Raw genomic sequence first — 16,307 nt, 5'->3', positions numbered from 1 at the left:
ACAGGATGTGACTAGAAAGAAGGACTAGAAGTCCTGCCAGGACTGAGGCAAAAGGAAGGAGGGGGGGGGGAATCAAAAATGTTTTCTGGGTATCTGGTTAGGAGACATGTAATTGATGAGGCAATACCTGTGTGACAGGTGTGCAGTGTGGGGAGGGGGGCTTGTGGCTGGTTGGGAGGGGACGTTGAGTCCAGAAATCGTTCGGTCGGGGGGGGGGGGTGTGAGGGGGGAGTCACTGTCCTAAACAGGGATGGGAAGAAAGAGCTGAAGATTTGGAGGTGATCTCCTTTGTTATTTATTAACATTACACCCATGGATCTTCCCCAAATGTGATGCCTAAAACTTCCCGGGAACGTTCTGGCTTCCGACCACGCGGACCGACAGGGCGCCGCTCGGCCACCAGAGGGCGCCAAGCGGACGGTGACCCCGGGCCGGTGATGGCGGAGGCGCGGGTGCTGCTGCTGCTTTCGGGGCGCCCGCAGGCGGTGGGCTTCGCGCAGAGTGTGTGCGGCCTCCTGGGCGGCCAGGCCGGGCGCGGGCCGTGGCCCACACACTGCGGCCTGCGGCGCGGGCAGCTGCTCCTCTCGGCCGAGCCCTTCCCCGGCGCCACGGCCAGGCTCCCGCTCCAGGTTGGGGGCTCCGCGGGGCCAGGAAGGGGGGACTGGGGGGGGGGGGGGGCTGCACGTGTGGCCTGGGCCGGGCCGGGCGCCCCGCGGCTGAAACCTGAACCCACGTGGCTCCCTCCGGCCAGCGACCCGCCTTCTGCCCCTTCGCGGCCCTGGACCAGCAGCCCACGCCGCCGGGAGCCGAGCTGCCCGCGAACCGAAGCGTGGACCTGGGCGTGGTGGTCGTCCTGCAGTCCCGCGACCGGACTGTCTTGTTGACACGAAGGACACGCACCCTCAGAGTTTCCCCCAACCTCTGGGTGCCGCCAGGTGAGCGCCCCGAGGACGAGGTCCCGTCCCCGGAAGAAACGTGCCCTCCGCCCAGCATGCTGTTCTCGGCCTCGGAGCCGGAAGGCCCGGAAGGGGGTCCGGCCCACCCTCGGGGGCTCCCCTGCACCCGTGCCCACCGCAGGGCAGTGTCAACAGTGAGTGGGGCCCGGCCAGGCACACGCCACTCACCTGCTGGGCCTCTGTTGTTGCAGGTGGGCACGTGGAAGCTGATGAAGCGGTAACCATTCGGCAACCCACCCTGCACCCCGTCCTGAGCCGGGAGGCCTATCGGACCAGCTTGGGTGTGGCTGCGGGCGGGGCCGAGGCCCTGGAGGTCAGGCATGGCGTCTGACCTGGCCTCTCTCTGCAGCTGCTGGACGCAGGCCTCCGAGAGCTTTGGGAGGAGACTGGACTGCAGCTGCCCCAGGGCCAGTTCTCGTGGGTCCCCCTGGGGTTATGGGAGGTGAGACGGGGACCTCTCTATTTAACCTAGAACCCCCAACACCTTCTACCCCACCAGAACCCTTTGGAGAGTGGGTGGTCTGGAGTTCCCACATCCGTGGTCCTCACCCATGTCCCTCTTGCGCCATCTCTTCCCTCCACTTCCCCAGCTGTATCTCCAAAGTCTCAAGAAGAGACAGGAAGTTCTCATTTTCGCCATTTTCTTCTTAGTCCGCCTACCCTCCTAGGCTGAGCTGGGGCCTCCCCAAATACCATCACATCGTTCTCTACCTCCTGGTGGTCTCCCAGGAGTCGCAGCAGCAGCTGCAGGTAGGGCTGGCGGGGAGGAGGGGTACCGGGCTCAGGAGGCCCAAGCAGGCTGGCCTCACTGTGACTACGGTTGGGGGAGGCGGGGGGTGTCGGGAAGCCTTCCTCCGGGCCCCAAGTTCCTCTCTATCCACCAGTGGGGAGGTTGTGATGAGAACAGGCCTCCTGACAGAGGCCACGGTAGAGGGACCAACATGTCTGGCCCCAGGCCCGGATCCAGCCAAACCCACGGGAGGTGAGCGCCGTCCTGTGGCTGGGCCCCGACGCAGCCGCTGCAGTGGCTGCCTCAGAGGATGGGATGGAGGCAGCCAGACACCTCTCCCAGGACCTGCCACCCTCCGTCCGGTACGTAAGAGCCGCTCCCCGACCCTCCAACACACCAGCACAAACACATCGGAAGACTCAGCTTGTTTTCCTGGGGGCGAGGGGGACTTGAGCGACGGGAGAGGTTTGGGGGTGAGTTGGTCAACTGATCATGAAGAGAACAGAGATCACTGTCCTTCCCAACGCCAAGGGTTCCTGCTGACCCGCCAGCCCTGCAGACCTGGGTGTGTGCCCCTCTCCCACGGGGCACCCGCTAACCCTCCCTGAGCCTGTTTCCTTTCTGTAGGATGAGGTCAACACCCCCACCCCTCTGCAGCGGTGGTTGGGAGGGTGAGCCGGCTTAATGGCTATGGACGTGGCTAAGCAGAGCTCACACAGGAGTTGTCACTGTGCAGTGCCCTGGAACTGGAGGAAGGTGGAGAAGTCCGACCTCTGGCCCTGCCCATGTCCACCCTGCTGCAGACGACCCCGGCCACCGCGGACGGCCAAGAGAGGGTCAGCACCGGGACCAAGTTTGCCCTCAGGCTCTGGCTGCAACACCTGGGCAGGTGAGGGAGCCGTCCACAGTATTGGGCTGACACAGTATTGGGCTGAGGGCATGAGGGCACGGGGGAGGGGGAGGGGGAGGAAGGAAGAACAACTGCTCTTGGGAATCCTCAGAGTGACGCCCCTACCATGTGACACTGGAGCTCATGTGGACCCTGGGCCTGCAAAGGAAGACCAGAACATGGACCCCCTCCCCCCAGACCAGGGAACCGGAAAGCCAAGTGCATAATCCCCTCCCCAGCCCACCTCTATGACACAGAAGATTCACAACCTTTATTATGGGTAAGAACTTTGCTACAACTTTGGGAATAAAAAGTACAATTACAACAGAGGTCCTAGGCCCTGGAGGAGCCTGACAAAGGAGACTGGGGACAACACGGGTCCTCCACCTCCCAGGAAAGGTGCAGAATCAGCCCGACCTCACCGCAGGGCCGCGGGCCTTGAGCGGCTCGGGCCCGGGGCTGGTCAGCGTAAGAAACACTGTGAACTTAAATATATAAATAGAGTCCCAGGCGTAGGCCGGGCCCTGCTCCCAAACTCCTGGGCGTCAGGGCTAAGGCCTTGTCTCCTCAGGGAGATGTACGGGGGATTAGGAGGCAGGGGAGTCATCTTTGGATGTGTTTTGGTTTTCCTTGTTTATGTACAAAAAATCTACAACCCAAAATAGAGTTCTCTGTCCATGTGTCTGTCTGTCTTAGTTTCTCCATCTGTCTGTTTGGCCAAAGAGAACGGATGGACATGAGACTGTGGCTCCGGGGACGGAACTGAGCCATGGTTTGGGGACTGGGAAGAGAGGGCATCTGGGGACAGCAGAGGACCCTTCCCGCAACTCCCATCCCATCCCATTTGCCTCCCACTGCCTCCGCTGACATACCCAAAGGAATATGCCAGCCATCTCAAGAACACTTCAAAAAATAGGACCCAAATGTCCTTTAAAAGAGGTTAAATATTAACCCTTTGGACGCTGGCCTTGTCAGACAGAAATGAGGCCAAAAACTAGTGTCTGTGAAGGTCTTTCTTGCCTGTGGCCAAACCCCCCCCCACCCCGGGGGCAGAGTGGCCAGGGCTCTGGACTCCACAGCATCCTTGCTCAGTGTTGGGAGACAGTGAAGGTTCCATAACCCAGGGGATTCAGTCCAGGGAAATGATGTCTGACCTGCAGCCAGTCAAAGAGGGACCTGGGGGCAGGGGTCCTCCGTGCCCCTCCCTCAAGGCCCCCCCAGGAGCCACAATGCTGCTGACACGGCCGGGAGGGGGTGCTGGAGTGGTGCTGCGGTGCGAGTTCCCCAGTGCGGGGGCTAGTGGGCCCAGGAAGTGGGAAGGGGTCCCTCGGTACTGGAAGAAATGGCCAAGGGCATCCTGCTCATCGAGCGAGGTGATGACGGAGGGGCCGTAGTGCTGGGGAATCAAGGGCACAGTGTCAGATTGTATCCGCCTCCCATGCTCACCTCGGAAACATCCTGGGATAAAGCAACCCCTCTGGGCCCCGAGTTCTCCGAGGAGCGGGGAGCCTCTGATTCTCTCCCTCCTTTCCCACACCCACCCTGACTCCCTGCCTTGACCCAGCCCCTCCAGGTGGCTATTCCCTTGGCCGTGTGGGTGTCTGAAGTGCGGAATGTCCGGAGGAGGCAGGCATGGTGCTCAGTGCACATGGGCAGAGGGTGAGCAGGCGAGGGGCGAACTACACTGAAATCTCTGGAGACAGAATAGCAACAGGGACCAAGGAAGACGTGAGAATCTGAGGAAGTGCTAGGGCGGCCTCGGGGGGAAATAAACTGCCTGTTCCAACCCCTCCTCTCTCTCAGGAAGCCGATGTAGGCCACAGGGAAAGTGAGAGAGGCAGGGTGCCCAGAAAGGAAGCTTCAGGGCCGAGATCTGCATACGAGAAGGGTCACTTACCTGACTTTCCGTCTGAAGGAAAGAAAATAAATCTAAACCTGGGAAGAAAAAAATTAAAATCAACTTCCTGTCTGACCCCTTCACCGCAAAAAAAAAAAAAAAAAGGAGTTCCCTGGATTGTGGCCCTTTGCAGAGACCCAGGAAGCTCTGACAAGGAGCAGGGCTCTGACTGGTTCCGGGGCGGATGGAACAGTGAAGGGCCCTCTTGGTGGCGCATCCTACCTTGGATGTCCGCCCCCAGGGGGAAGGCAGGTGGGTACTCGGGCAGCGGGAGGCTGGACAGGAACTCCCCGCCCAGCGCGCCCAGCGCAGGGCTCCGCAGCACGGACGACGGCTGGTGCCCGGATGCCAGGACCCTGTGAGGAGACAAGGAGCTGGGGCAGCCGGCGGACCACAGACGCCCTCGCCCGGCTCGGCCCCCGAGTCCCCTCTGCACCAGGCTTTGCCCAGTGACCAGAACGCTCTCCTGGCTTTTTCCTGTTCCTTCTGCGAGAGATTCAGACGATCTCCTCATACCCTTTGCTTCCGGGCAGAGCCGGGATGGCAGCGGAGGTGACAGGACAGTGCTTCTTGGTGGGGGGCAGGTCCTCCTCATCTGATGAGCTTTCTATTGTCAGGTCAATAACTTCAACCTTCTTCTTATTCTCTGATGGATTGCCCTCTTGGACTGGGCTGTACGGGGGGCCTGTGGGTGACAAGGAGACTGTGTCTCAGAGGAGAGGCCATTCAAGACTTAGCTCAGCTGGGGGACAGGGGGTCACTCACCATCCAGCCCATACCCTGGCGGGGGGCAAACCTCAGATGCCTCCTTCTTGGGTTTCAATGGGCACCAGGATCCATCTTCCATGAACTGGATCTCATCACAATCCGAACAGGAGTTAAGAATCTCCATGAATAAACTGGGGGAGGGAGAGAAGGGAATTCATGGGACTGGGAGATGGCAGGGACAGTAGCCAGGAAATTCTGCTACTCACCGTCCTGAACCTCGGTTTCCGCATCTGTAAAATAGGACTATCATCCACCCTCCTGAACTGAGCTGTTAGAACCAGTATGTATGTAAACGAGCTCTGCAAACAGTTTCAAAATAAGTATCTTCTAAGCACCTATCACACGTAGTGCCAGGGACAGAACAAGGAGCAGAGAGAGAACTCCTCGCACCACCTTGAAAAGGGCCCTGAAGCCGAACCCGGTTTAGCTCAGTGGATAGAGCATCGGCCTGCGGACTGAAAGGTCCCAGGTTCGATTCCGGTCAAGGTCATGTACCTTGGTTGCGGGCATGTCCCCAGTGGGGGGTGTGCAGGGGGCAGCTGATCGATGTTTCTCTCTCATCGATGTTTCTAGCTCTCTATCCCTCTCCCTTCCTCTCTGTAAAAAATCAATAAAATATATTTTAAAAAAAGAAAAAGAAAAGGGCCCTGGGAGCAAGAACCATGACGCAGTTCTGGAAGGGGCCAGAGAACAGCTTGGTCCGCACATCCAGGCCCTCAGGGAACTTCATTGCTGCGCTCCTGAGAGGTCAGGTCGTAAGCACTTTACTAGTTCGCTACAGCGGCTCTGCCGCTTACTAACAATGCAACTTTGGGCAAAATACTCCATCTCTCTCGGCCCCGGTTTCCTCTCCTGTAAGGATGGCACCTCTGTCACAGTATTATGAGGACACAAGGTGTGCAGACTGCTCAGCGCCAAGCCTAGCATGTAATAAGTCCTCCATGTTGGGAGTATGTAAGTAGATATTATAAAAGGGGATAGAGTACATGTATGTATGCACATGTATACACACACACATACATAAACACACATCTATTCACGTGTATATATGTGAGAGCGAGAGAGCGTCCTAGTGGCTGTCCTAGGAAAGGACAAAGCAGAAAGCAAAGGGGCCCTACCCATCAATGATAAGGGATTCATAGGGAGCCTTCTTGTCACACACAGGACACGTCCACGTTGGCTTCTTCTCATTCATCTGCAGATACAGGGCAGCATCGAAGCTCTGCAGGTGGGCGCAGGTGAGGGCACGACAAGGGACGGTCAAGCGCATCTTCCCGAGCTGCGGGGAGACGAGTTCTCTGGTCAGAGCCCCACGCCCCAGAAAGCCTCCCTCTAGTGGCCCTAGGCAGCCCCCTCCCCCTCTCTTCTCCCTGGTACCCACCGGGCACATGAGTGACACCCGGAGACTTGTAGTGGCCACCTCACTGTCCGGGTCAGCCGTCAGTTTCTCCTTGACTGAAACAAGAGTGAAGCCAGAGCCATGGGCCAGCAGGCTGGAGAGGAAGCCTGGCAGGGGTGAGGCCGGGAGCAGGTGGCGCGGGCTGGGAGGCAGCTGGGAAGCGAGCCTTGGGGGGCCAGCGGGCTGTCACCTGGGGGGTCTGGGATCTGGATTATGAAGGCTGAGGGGGTGAGTGTGTGGGTGGGGAGATTTCCTGATCCCTGAAGATGCTTAAATACAGTTGGTGACACCCTGGCAGAGATGCCCTAGAGGGAACTGAAGCATCACGAGAGGGTGAGAGTAGATGATCCCTAAGATCCTGTCCAGGGGAGGACCCATTTCCAGTGGAGCCAGAGTTAGGGGATGCAAGGGTGTCACTCGATGCCGGAAGTGGTCGACTTCTCCACCACTGTGACTGGTAAGGGGTAAGGGGAGGGCTGGGGTTAATGTGAGAGGCGAGGTAAATTGCCATAAGCGGAGTCTGGGTTTGATTCCAAAGGCTAGAGGGCCAGGAAGACTTGGATCCAGATGAGAGTGGGAAGAGGGGCAGGATGCTACTCACTCAGTGCCCGGGAGTGGTCTGGGTTCCGGATGCCCTTCGCTCTGAGTTTTTGGAGAAGGGTCCCTGCCGTCAGCTGCCTCACCAGGTACACGGACAAGGAGTAATTCTACTTGGAGGTGGGGAGACAGTCAGCCTCTGCCCTGCACACCACCCCCCTACCCTTTGTCCCATGAGGACCAGAGACAGCAGAGAGACCCATAGAGAGGACGATGCTTCCCAAACCTTCCTCCCCGCTCCCTGCATTGCCGGCTTCTCCATCCTCCCTGACTCAGCCATGCTCACCCGTCCAAACTCGGATGACCAGTTGACCACGATGGTGTTGGGAACAGTGGCCGAGAGTCGAGCCAGGGGTGTGATGTTGATGGGGCGGCTGGGCCTCTTGGGCTCAGCCCCGTTCTTGGTAGGAGGAAGGTAACCCTGGGGAAGGGACAGCCTGGTCAAGACATCTGGTCTCGGGTTACTCACTCCCTGGAGGGAAGGCCAGCTCATTGACCAAGGAGATGGGGCCCACTCAGTGACTGGAGCTCTATCATTGTGTATGGAGTTCATTCCTAGGTGAAAGGGGGAGCTTATTCATTGGCCAACAAAACAGGAACGGGCTCACTGAGTTCTAGGGGAGGAAGCATATAGGGATGCCCCATTTGGTCCAACTCTCAGCTCCGGAGTCATCACCTCTGCGAAGCCTTCCCTGAACATTTGGGTTGAACTAACATTACTCCTCTGGAATCTCACAGAACCCGTGTTCAGCCCTATCTCAGTACTCTCTGGATTATATTGATTCGACCAGTTCACTGAGCACCTACTATGTGCCTTAACTGAGTACCTACTGTGCGCCAGGCACTGTGCTACGCATGTCTCTTTCATAACAGGTTTGTAGTGAACATTTAGGAACTGAAACCGAAGGGGTTACTCCCAGAAGGGAAGAGCATTTACCGGCAGGGGGCACAGTTTCCCATTGACCTTGACAAAGAGGTTGGGGGGGAAATAATCCTCCTGGGGGCAGCTGGTCTCACAGAGACAGAACCTAGGACGAGATGAGAGAAGAGAAAAGAATGGGGTTCAGTTTCTTGAGCTGAATCCCCAGCATAAAACAAGAGTCCCAGGGCTGGCAGACGTGCAGAGCAAGGATATCTCCTCGGAGTATCTGCCATACCCTTACTTCATCCCCACCCCAGAGGCAGCCCGGCAGGGAGGCAGGGGAGATCAGTTCACCTTAGCTGCACCTGGATGGTATAATCGCATTTGGCTCCCGGTAGGACCTCTCTGTCACAGGGAGGGAGAGGGAGAGGTGTCAGTATGTGGCCCCAGAGGCAGGGGTGAATGGACAGACAGAAGATTAGGACCAGGGGACAGCAAAGAGACACACGAGAGCATGAGAGACAACGCAGGTCCAAGGGGGTGGACAGGGAGAGCAGGGCCAAGCAGGAAAAGCAGAGGCCGGGGAACACCGGGGTCGGGGGGGGGGGGGGGGGGGGGGAGCAGTGAAGGGATGTACCTGGACGTGAGGATCTGCTGCACCTGCTGGGGTGTGAGCGCAAAAGTAAAGTGCGCTTCCTCAAACCGCTGGCTAGAGGTGGACGCTGAGGACAAGAAGGGGCAGTTATTCCCACGCCTGAGCCCAGGCTGCCATGAAGAGGCCCCCACCCCAGGCTGGCGACTCCACAGGATTATAGCCGAGGAAAGGCTCGGGAAGAGGCACGGAGGCCAGGGAGAACGGAGGGACCACCAAGGGCCGTACCGAGGGTGGTGGGCCGGATGAGCTCCCCGTGGACCTCATAGAAGGGCAATGGCTTCATGGTGACATCAGGGTGCACAGGCTGGGGCAGAGCGGGGTGCATGTCCACTTCACGCTTGGGGCCCAGCAAGGTGCCAGGGGCCAAGAGGGCCGGGGGGATGGGAGCTAGAGGACCAGAGGAGCCCACAGGAGGGGTTCCGGGGGGCAAAGAGAGAAGGGAGAGATCTGAGGGCCCCAGTGTCTTGCGGGGGAAGCGCCGGCGGTAAAGCTCTTTGATCTTCATCTGGACGCTGGGGGCACAGCTGGACTTGAGGAGGTGCAGGGCCTTGGCCAGGAGCTCGTGCTTCCGTCCACTCTTGTTCCGGCCAGCAAAGCCAAGGAGCACCTGGAGCTCAGACACCCGGAAACTCATCACCATGTGCTGTGGACAACAGAGAAGCCTGAGAAGCCTGCCTGGCAGAGGCCTGTCCTGCCAGAGGCCCGGGCTGAGCTACCAGGCGGCAATGCCTCTCCCCAGCACTGATCCGAAAGGGGCTTTCGGCCTGTAGTTCACTGCCACACAGCCAACCTGGCCAAAGGGACACTTTAGTTCCACTTGAGTAACCCTCTCGGGTCAACCTACCCAGGATCCCCAGAGCTTGAGCAACCCTATCTGCCCAGCCTGCAAGCTAACCAGGTGGGGGGCAGGGTGCAGACAGCAAGCCAGCCTCTGGCACACCTCTGGGCCCGCTGCAGCCTCCTACCTGCATCCTGCCTGCAGCCTGGACTCTCCTCCAAGCTGCTTACTTCCTCTCCTGCTCTTTCTGACTCTCACACCCATCCCAGCCTCCAGGGAAGAGGACAGGAGACAGGGAAGAGGGGGAAGAAGGGATTTCCTGCGGCCAGACAGCCCTCAGGGGAGAAGGGCCAGGTGGCCCACACCTCCCAACACCTCAATCCCCCTCAGCTGTTTTCCCCAAGCTCCTGAAGCTTCGTGGCCAGGGTTTTCAGGTCAGGTTCAAAGCTCACAACTCCCCCAAATCCTTTCTCGGTGTCATTTACATAACCACCTCCCTCAGTCCTACTTTTCTGAGGAAAACAAGCCCAAAACTGGGGGCGAGGCGGTTAAGCATGAATGTCTAGGAGCCCCTTGCCATGGGCAGGCCTTGCCAGCCTCCACCTTCTTCCCGCACAGGAGGCCTATGGCTCCGGGCCCTTTCGGGGGCTGATGGAACACTCGCTCCACCACCGCTCGGCCATCCTCATTTCCTCCGCCTTCTTCAATTCCCCACGGGCTCCAGGGAGAACCTCCGCCTTTCCACCCCAGAGTTTCTCACTCCTCCGCCTGGGCCCCAAGGCCACTCTCTGGAGCAGGACCTGCCTCTCGGGCACCGGAAGCTTCAACCCCGCCCCCAGGTCAGGGCCGCCAAGGGCCCTTCCCCAGGCTCGGGCCCCACAGCTCCCACCTCTCCCCAAGGAGCCTGCAACCCCAGCCCCAGCCCCACATCTGCCCCAACGACACCTCGCTAGGCCGCGATCGACGCGCCCCTCAGCCTCCACGACAGCTTCTCCCTCCGGCCCTACCCCTACCTCCGCCTCCACTGCCAAATCCGACTTCTACTCGCGTCCCCGCCCCCTGCGCCTCCGCCATCCCAGCTGCAACCCGTCGGCCCCCCCTGCATCTGCCCCGGCCCCGCCCCTGCGCCTCGGGCCCCCCCCCCAGATGCACCCCTACATCTGCCCCGCGTCCCCGCCCCCTGCGCCTTGGCCTCCCCAGACGTGCCCCTCAGCCCCGCCCCCTGCGCCGCGGCCCCCCCAGCTGCACCCCCCTCAGTCCCGCCCCCTGCGCCGCGGCCCCCCCAGCTGCGGCCCCCGCGCCCCGCCCCCTGCACCTCGGCTTCCCCAGATGCACCCCTCTGCGCCCCCCTGCATTGCCCCGCGCCCCGCCCCTCTGCTCCTCGCCCCCCCCGCCGCACCCCTCAGCCCCACCCCTGCACTGCCCCGCGCCCCGCCCCCTGCGCCGAGGCCCCCCCGCTGCACCCCTCGGCCCCACCCCTGCATCTGCCCGCGGCCCCGCCCCCGAGCCACGCCGCAGCCCTCCGCGCCCACTGCCGGCTTCCAGCGTCCCGGCACCGGCCTCCAGCGCGCTCCCGCCCGCCAGCCCGCAGCGCCCATCCCCGCCGCCGCCCCGGCCCGGGCCCCGGGCGGGCGGGCAGGCCCGGCACCTTCAGCTCGCCCAGCTCCGCCATCTTGAGGCATCGCGGGCGCGAGCAGGGCCGGCCAGGCCCAGGCACCGGCGCGCGACTCTCCGCCCCGCGCCGGCCGCAGATCGCGGCTGCTCCGCCCCGTCCGGCCCCCGCCCCCGGCCCCGCCCGCCGCGCGCGGGACGGGCTCGGCCGCAGCCCCTCCCACCGCCGGGACGCGGCCCGCACGTCTGGGGCCGGGATGCGAGCCGGGTGGGCGCGGAGGGCGCACGGCCCGAGGTCGCGGGGTCCCCAGCGGCTAAGAGGGGGCGGCCAGGGGGCCCCGGGCGGGGGCGGGCCCTGGAGCCGGGAGGGATGAGCTGTGCGGGGAGAATCGGGAACTGCCGAGCCCGGCAGTGGGGGAGGGGAGCGAAGTTCCTGCAAGTTGAACCAGCGGAGTCAGCGCCGCCTCGGGGGTGGGTGCCATCGGCCCATGGTAGGGGGGCTCTGGAGCCGCGACTAGTTCCGTTCCTCCCGGACGGCTGTTCCCAAGCCCCATGCCCCCACCCCCACCCCAAAACCCCGCCAACTACCGCGCAGCTCCGGGTCCGGCCGCAGGACTCCGACTCGGCGGCAGGAAAGTTCGGTGCCGAGCGCGACTTACCGGATCGGTTTCGGGGAGCGGGGCGGGCGCTCCGAGGGGGGCTGCCCGGAGGGGGAGGGGGCGCGTGGCGCCTTCCGGCTGCACAGCTAGAGGTCAGTCCCGCCGCTGGACTCTGCAGCCGCGGCTCCGCCCGGCGGGAGCTCCGCCCGGCCAGCGCCCGGGCTGGGGCCGCCCTCTCCGGGCCAGCCCGCCCGCCCGCGCGGCGGCGAAGAGGGGAGGGGGCGGAATCTGGGGCGCGGGAGGGAGGGACTGGAGTCAGGCGCTGGAGAAGTTAACTCCTCCAGCGAGTGGGTCTGCAGAGCGGGCCTGCTCGGATCTCGGCGCTCTCGCTTCTGCTCCGGCCCTGGCGCGGGGTGGGGGCAGGCTGGGACTGAGACCGTGGACCCGGGATCTGACTGCATAGGAGGTTCCAACTTGGAATGAGGCTCTCCCTGGAGGAAAAGCCTGGGCTGCTGGAATCCAAAGCGTATCTAAGCCCTCGCTCTACCTGTAATCTCCTACCCTCCACCCCAAACACACCAGAGGCCCCACATGTGCCTTTGGGGTTGCTGACGGTGAACAGGGGAAGTTTTCTTACCTCCCAGGAAAGACATCTTCCTGTCTCTCAACTGCTTACTTTCCTTCTTCCAAAGCCTTGGACTTGGCAGACCCCCCATTCTCCACCGAGCTAACCACTCACGTGCAGGTCTCTTGAAAGCACCGACTTGAGGGCAGTTTACCCAAACGAGGCACTGGCAGCAAATACGGCATTTATAGTTAGTCGGCTGGGATCTGAATGATAATGTATTGGTCGACAAATATTTGAATGCTGTTCAGAGATTGTTAGTTGCTGAGACTTGAAAGCCTTGCAGTGTGGCAGCAGTGAGTGATAAGACAGCTAAGCCTATAATCAGCATACAAAACGTGCTTTAATTAAAATGAATAATTCGTCTAGCTTAAGCCTCAGTGTACTCCTCCCCATGAGACCCCATCCCAGCCGTGGGCCTGCGCATACCAGCCTACCAATGTCCCAGGTACCTGTTGGACTGGACCAGGCCCAACTACTTAGTGGATTTTGTCCCTAGGGAAGATGTCCACTTTCACCTGAACTTGGGTTCTTCCCTTGCTTTTTTTTTTTTTTTTTTAATATATTGATTTCAGAGAGGAAGGGAGAGAGAGAGAAACATCAATGATGACAGAGAGTCATTGATCGGCTGCCTCCTGCACGCACCACACTGGGGATCAAGCCCACAACCCAGGTAAATGCCCTGACCGGGGATCAAACCGTGACCTCCTGGATCATAAGTTGATGCTCAACCACTGAGCCACACCAGCCAGGCATCCTTGCTTCTTTGCTGCCAGGAATGGTGGGACTTCAAGCTAAACTCAAGTTCCAAGTATTTGGTTCCTAATTTCAACTACTCCAACACTTGAGTCTTCATCAGGCCATAAGCTCATTTCTTGTTCATGCCTCTAGATCAAAACTTACTATGGACTAATTTGTATCTTGTAGAATTTTCACTGATCTCAAAAGGAGGAGGATAGGGATAAGTAAAAAAATAAAAATAAAAAGGTCTAGAGGCAGCCATGCTCTCTCACGTTGTCCCTCCCTCCCTTCCTCTCTCTAAAATCAATGAAAACATCCTCGGGTGAGGATTTTAAAGAAGAGAAGGGGAAACGCTTTGGGAGTGATGGATATGTTCATTACCTTGATTGTGTGATGATTTCATGGGTATATACATATGTCAAAACTTATCAAATTGTACACTGTAAGTACATGCAGTTATTGTGTGTCAATTATACCTCGTTAAAGTTGTAAAAATAGAAGTTAACCTCACCTTCATTCCTAGTGAATTCATAAAGGAGGGGTCTCCTTTAATAGTTTATTTGAGGTTATAAGTCCTAGCATCCTTACAGTGATAGATCCTTCCCCCAACTGATGGACAGAGTATGACGTAAACTGCACCTGTGGCCTGGACATTCCTGAGCACCTAACCAGGCACCTTATATGGACTGTACATTGAACCACCAATCAGCACCTGCCAAATACCCTAAGCCCCCAATTCCTAAGTGCCTAATCATGTGCCTTATATGAAACCACCAATCAGTGCGTGCCAAGTACCCCAAGTCCCATCCCTTCCCATTCCTCCCCTAAAAAGGTGTGCTCCCCTCTGCACTGTTGCTACTCCCCCCTGCGGGCAGCCCGGCAGGGTCCTTCTCCTCTAATAAAGACTGTAGTCCTGGTTTTCGACCCTCTGTCTCATCTTTCATACAGGACACTAGGAACCAGGGCACCTGAACTATCCTGCATGCAAGTTCCGTGGGTACAAGAACCTTTATGGTGCTTCCACTCTCTATCTCAGTGCCTGGTATGTCGTAGACTCTTTAAGTATCAGTATAATAAATGTTACCAGACAAAGGAGGGAAACTGCAAATCAGAACCAAGTTCCATATTGAGGGTATTCAAAGACATCTGGGCCCCATCGTGGCCTACCAAGCTTCACCCATAAACTCCTACATCAGAAAATTGGGGGACGAGAGGGAAGTGAAAGAAGAGTATAAGCCCCTACAGAAGTCCCATTAAATGGAGGGCCCAGGAAGAAGGAACAGTAGGACTCGGTTACTTTGAGAAAGATTTATTTATGAAATCAAGAATTTCAGGGCCTGGGTTGTTGGGGTAGCAATTCATGGGGATGTAGGGTTATTGGGAAGACCAGAGACTGGGGAAAAGTTCCACTTTTGTGTTAACCTTAACATTATGGCCCTAACTGATTTGGCTCAGTGGATACAATGTCAGCCTGCGGACTGAAGAGTCCCACGTTTGATTCTGGTCAAAGGCATGTACCTTGGTTGCGGGCACATCCCCCAGTAGGGAGTGTGCAGGAGGCAGCTGATCGATGTTTCTCTCTCATCGATGTTTCTCTCTATCCCTCTCCCTTCCTCTCTGTAAAAATCAATAAAATATATTTTTTAAAAACACACACATGCCCTAACCGGTTTGGCTCAGTGGATAGAGCGTCGGCCTGCAGACTAAAGGGTCCCAGGTTCGATTCCGGTCAAGGGCATGTACCTTGGTTTCGGGCACATCCCCAGTGGGGGCGTGTAGGAGGCAGCTGATCGATGTTTCTCTCTCATTGATGTTTCTCTCTATCCCTCTCTGTAAAAAATCAATAAAATATATATTAAAAAAAAGAAAACACACACACACATTATGACCATTCCTATAACTCAGCCATCCTAGGATAAGCTTCTAGGAGCCCCAGAGGGAGCCAAAGGCCTGGCTGCCATTCCCAAAGCTGTTTCCTGACTCATCCTTGAACTTGGTCAAATGATTTCCCCTCTCTGGGCCCTTCTCTCTGCAGTTTCATTTTTCCCACCCACACCCGTATGTAGTAAGATCGGTAATAGTTCTCTTCTCTTCTCTGAAGCAGGAAGAAGAGGTTTCCCTTAATACAAACGATTTGGACCTTTCTGATGCTCTTCCTCTGGGCAGCTGCACCTCCTTTTCCCTTTCTCCATCAGTCCTTGTGTCCATTCTCCCAGCCTTAAAGCAGCCCTGAGCCCATCCACACCCCCCAAAGCTGACCCCATCTTCTCTAGGGCCTGATCTACACTGCTCTTTTCCTGGCCACGCCCTGCAGCCAGACTGTGCAGCCCTTGTGTGGGCCCCGTCTTCCCTGGCAGCCCCTCCCCACGCTTCTCTCAACCCAGGCAGTCTCTTTACTGCCAAACCACTGTAGGCGGACACCCCTCTCCCCCCACCACCCTGCATAATCCAGCTGGGGCAGGCTGAGAGAAGGAATGGGGAGGGATCATTGTGGGGGCACCAAGCCAAAATTCCAGATTTTGGAGGGCTTCGCTGCCTCATTCTCACCTAGCAGTTTGGCTACTGGACAAACAGGAAGGAGAGGAGACCATGGGAAGTGGCCAAGAGAGAGGCATTCTTTTCAGTCTGAGAACAGAACTACAGGGAAGAAGCCAACTCTGAGTGTCCCTTCATCCCTTTCCCTGGAATCAGACTTTTCATTCCTCTTTGCTCCAGGGGCAAAGAACACTGACCACATGAGACCATGTGCTTCCAACCTAAATCCATGGTTTAACACATGATAGGAAATTTTAGACTATACATCTCAAAGAAAATCCACGCCTCTCAAAGTCTCCGCCTCAAACACTGGACTCGCGAGTCCCGAGGCAGAACATTAGAGCTGCATTGGTCAGTCAGAGACGGATTTGTGAAAGACAAAGGAAGAGTGTTGATCCCCACTTTCACAGAGGGCTGATTTTCACACTGCGTCTTGACGCATTAGTGGATGTATTTTGACCAGTATTTTTTAGTGGAGTATAATAGCAGAGAACAGGCTAGAATAGAAATAGTAAGGAGACATACTATTTCACGTGTGTCCACACAGGATGTAACATGTATTTCTAACTGTGGACCATAAAGTTTAAAAGCTGCTGGCTTATGGAGCCATTTGTGATGAAAAAGATTCCTGCCCCCACCTTAAACAGAAAAACCATGACAGCCGG

The 16,307-nt window shown here is 58.0% G+C and overlaps 2 protein-coding genes across 5 annotated transcripts; one reads left to right on the top strand and one right to left on the bottom strand.

Annotated features, from left to right (window-relative positions):
* Positions 1-380: 380 nt before the first annotated feature.
* Positions 381-3,253, top strand: NUDT17 (nudix hydrolase 17). The gene is made up of 8 exons (XM_008153186.3): positions 381-629; positions 752-935; positions 1,148-1,173; positions 1,306-1,398; positions 1,608-1,706; positions 1,912-2,048; positions 2,423-2,575; positions 2,688-3,253. Exons 1-8 carry the CDS (start codon positions 438-440, stop codon positions 2,800-2,802), a joined length of 999 nt encoding a protein of 332 aa, XP_008151408.3. The 5' UTR covers positions 381-437; the 3' UTR covers positions 2,803-3,253.
* Positions 2,832-11,902, bottom strand: PIAS3 (protein inhibitor of activated STAT 3). Of its 4 annotated transcripts, none has more exons than XM_008153134.3 (14): positions 11,802-11,902; positions 8,979-9,396; positions 8,736-8,820; positions 8,453-8,503; positions 8,174-8,264; positions 7,523-7,657; positions 7,241-7,346; positions 6,622-6,695; positions 6,359-6,519; positions 5,238-5,371; positions 4,989-5,157; positions 4,695-4,828; positions 4,473-4,510; positions 2,832-3,971 (listed from the first exon to the last, which is right to left on the bottom strand). In XM_008153134.3, exons 2-14 carry the CDS (start codon positions 9,391-9,393, stop codon positions 3,705-3,707), a joined length of 1,860 nt encoding a protein of 619 aa, XP_008151356.2. In that variant the 5' UTR covers positions 9,394-9,396; positions 11,802-11,902; the 3' UTR covers positions 2,832-3,704. The 4 variants fall into 4 exon arrangements, with proteins under 4 accessions (XP_008151356.2, XP_054567679.1, XP_027983667.2 ...); XM_054711704.1 differs by lacking the exon at positions 11,802-11,902 and adding an exon at positions 11,180-11,276; XM_028127866.2 differs by lacking the exon at positions 11,802-11,902 and adding an exon at positions 10,545-10,562.
* Positions 11,903-16,307: the final 4,405 nt, after the last annotated feature.

Source organism: Eptesicus fuscus, chromosome 22 (genome assembly GCF_027574615.1).
Source record: "Eptesicus fuscus isolate TK198812 chromosome 22, DD_ASM_mEF_20220401, whole genome shotgun sequence".
In the NCBI taxonomy this organism is placed as follows: domain Eukaryota; kingdom Metazoa; phylum Chordata; class Mammalia; order Chiroptera; family Vespertilionidae; genus Eptesicus; species Eptesicus fuscus.
This window is presented reverse-complemented; position numbering and strand designations above follow the sequence as displayed.

Bases quoted from the DNA above. Each gene is read 5' to 3' on its own strand.
- NUDT17 (XM_008153186.3), top strand. From the start codon at position 438: ATGGCGGAGGCGCGGGTGCTGCTGCTGCTTTCGGGGCGCCCGCAGGCG. The intron at 1,174-1,305 runs GTAACCATTCGG...CTCTCTCTGCAG, and splicing joins ACGTGGAAGCTGATGAAGCG to CTGCTGGACGCAGGCCTCCG. The intron at 1,399-1,607 runs GTGAGACGGGGA...TTTTCTTCTTAG, and splicing joins TCCCCCTGGGGTTATGGGAG to TCCGCCTACCCTCCTAGGCT.
- PIAS3 (XM_054711704.1), bottom strand. From the start codon at position 11,203: ATGGCGGAGCTGGGCGAGCTGAAG. The intron at 8,265-8,452 runs GTGAACTGATCT...ATCTCGTCCTAG, and splicing joins ACCATCCAGGTGCAGCTAAG to GTTCTGTCTCTGTGAGACCA. The intron at 4,829-4,988 runs GTATGAGGAGAT...GTCTCCTCACAG, and splicing joins GCTCTGCCCGGAAGCAAAGG to GGTCCTGGCATCCGGGCACC.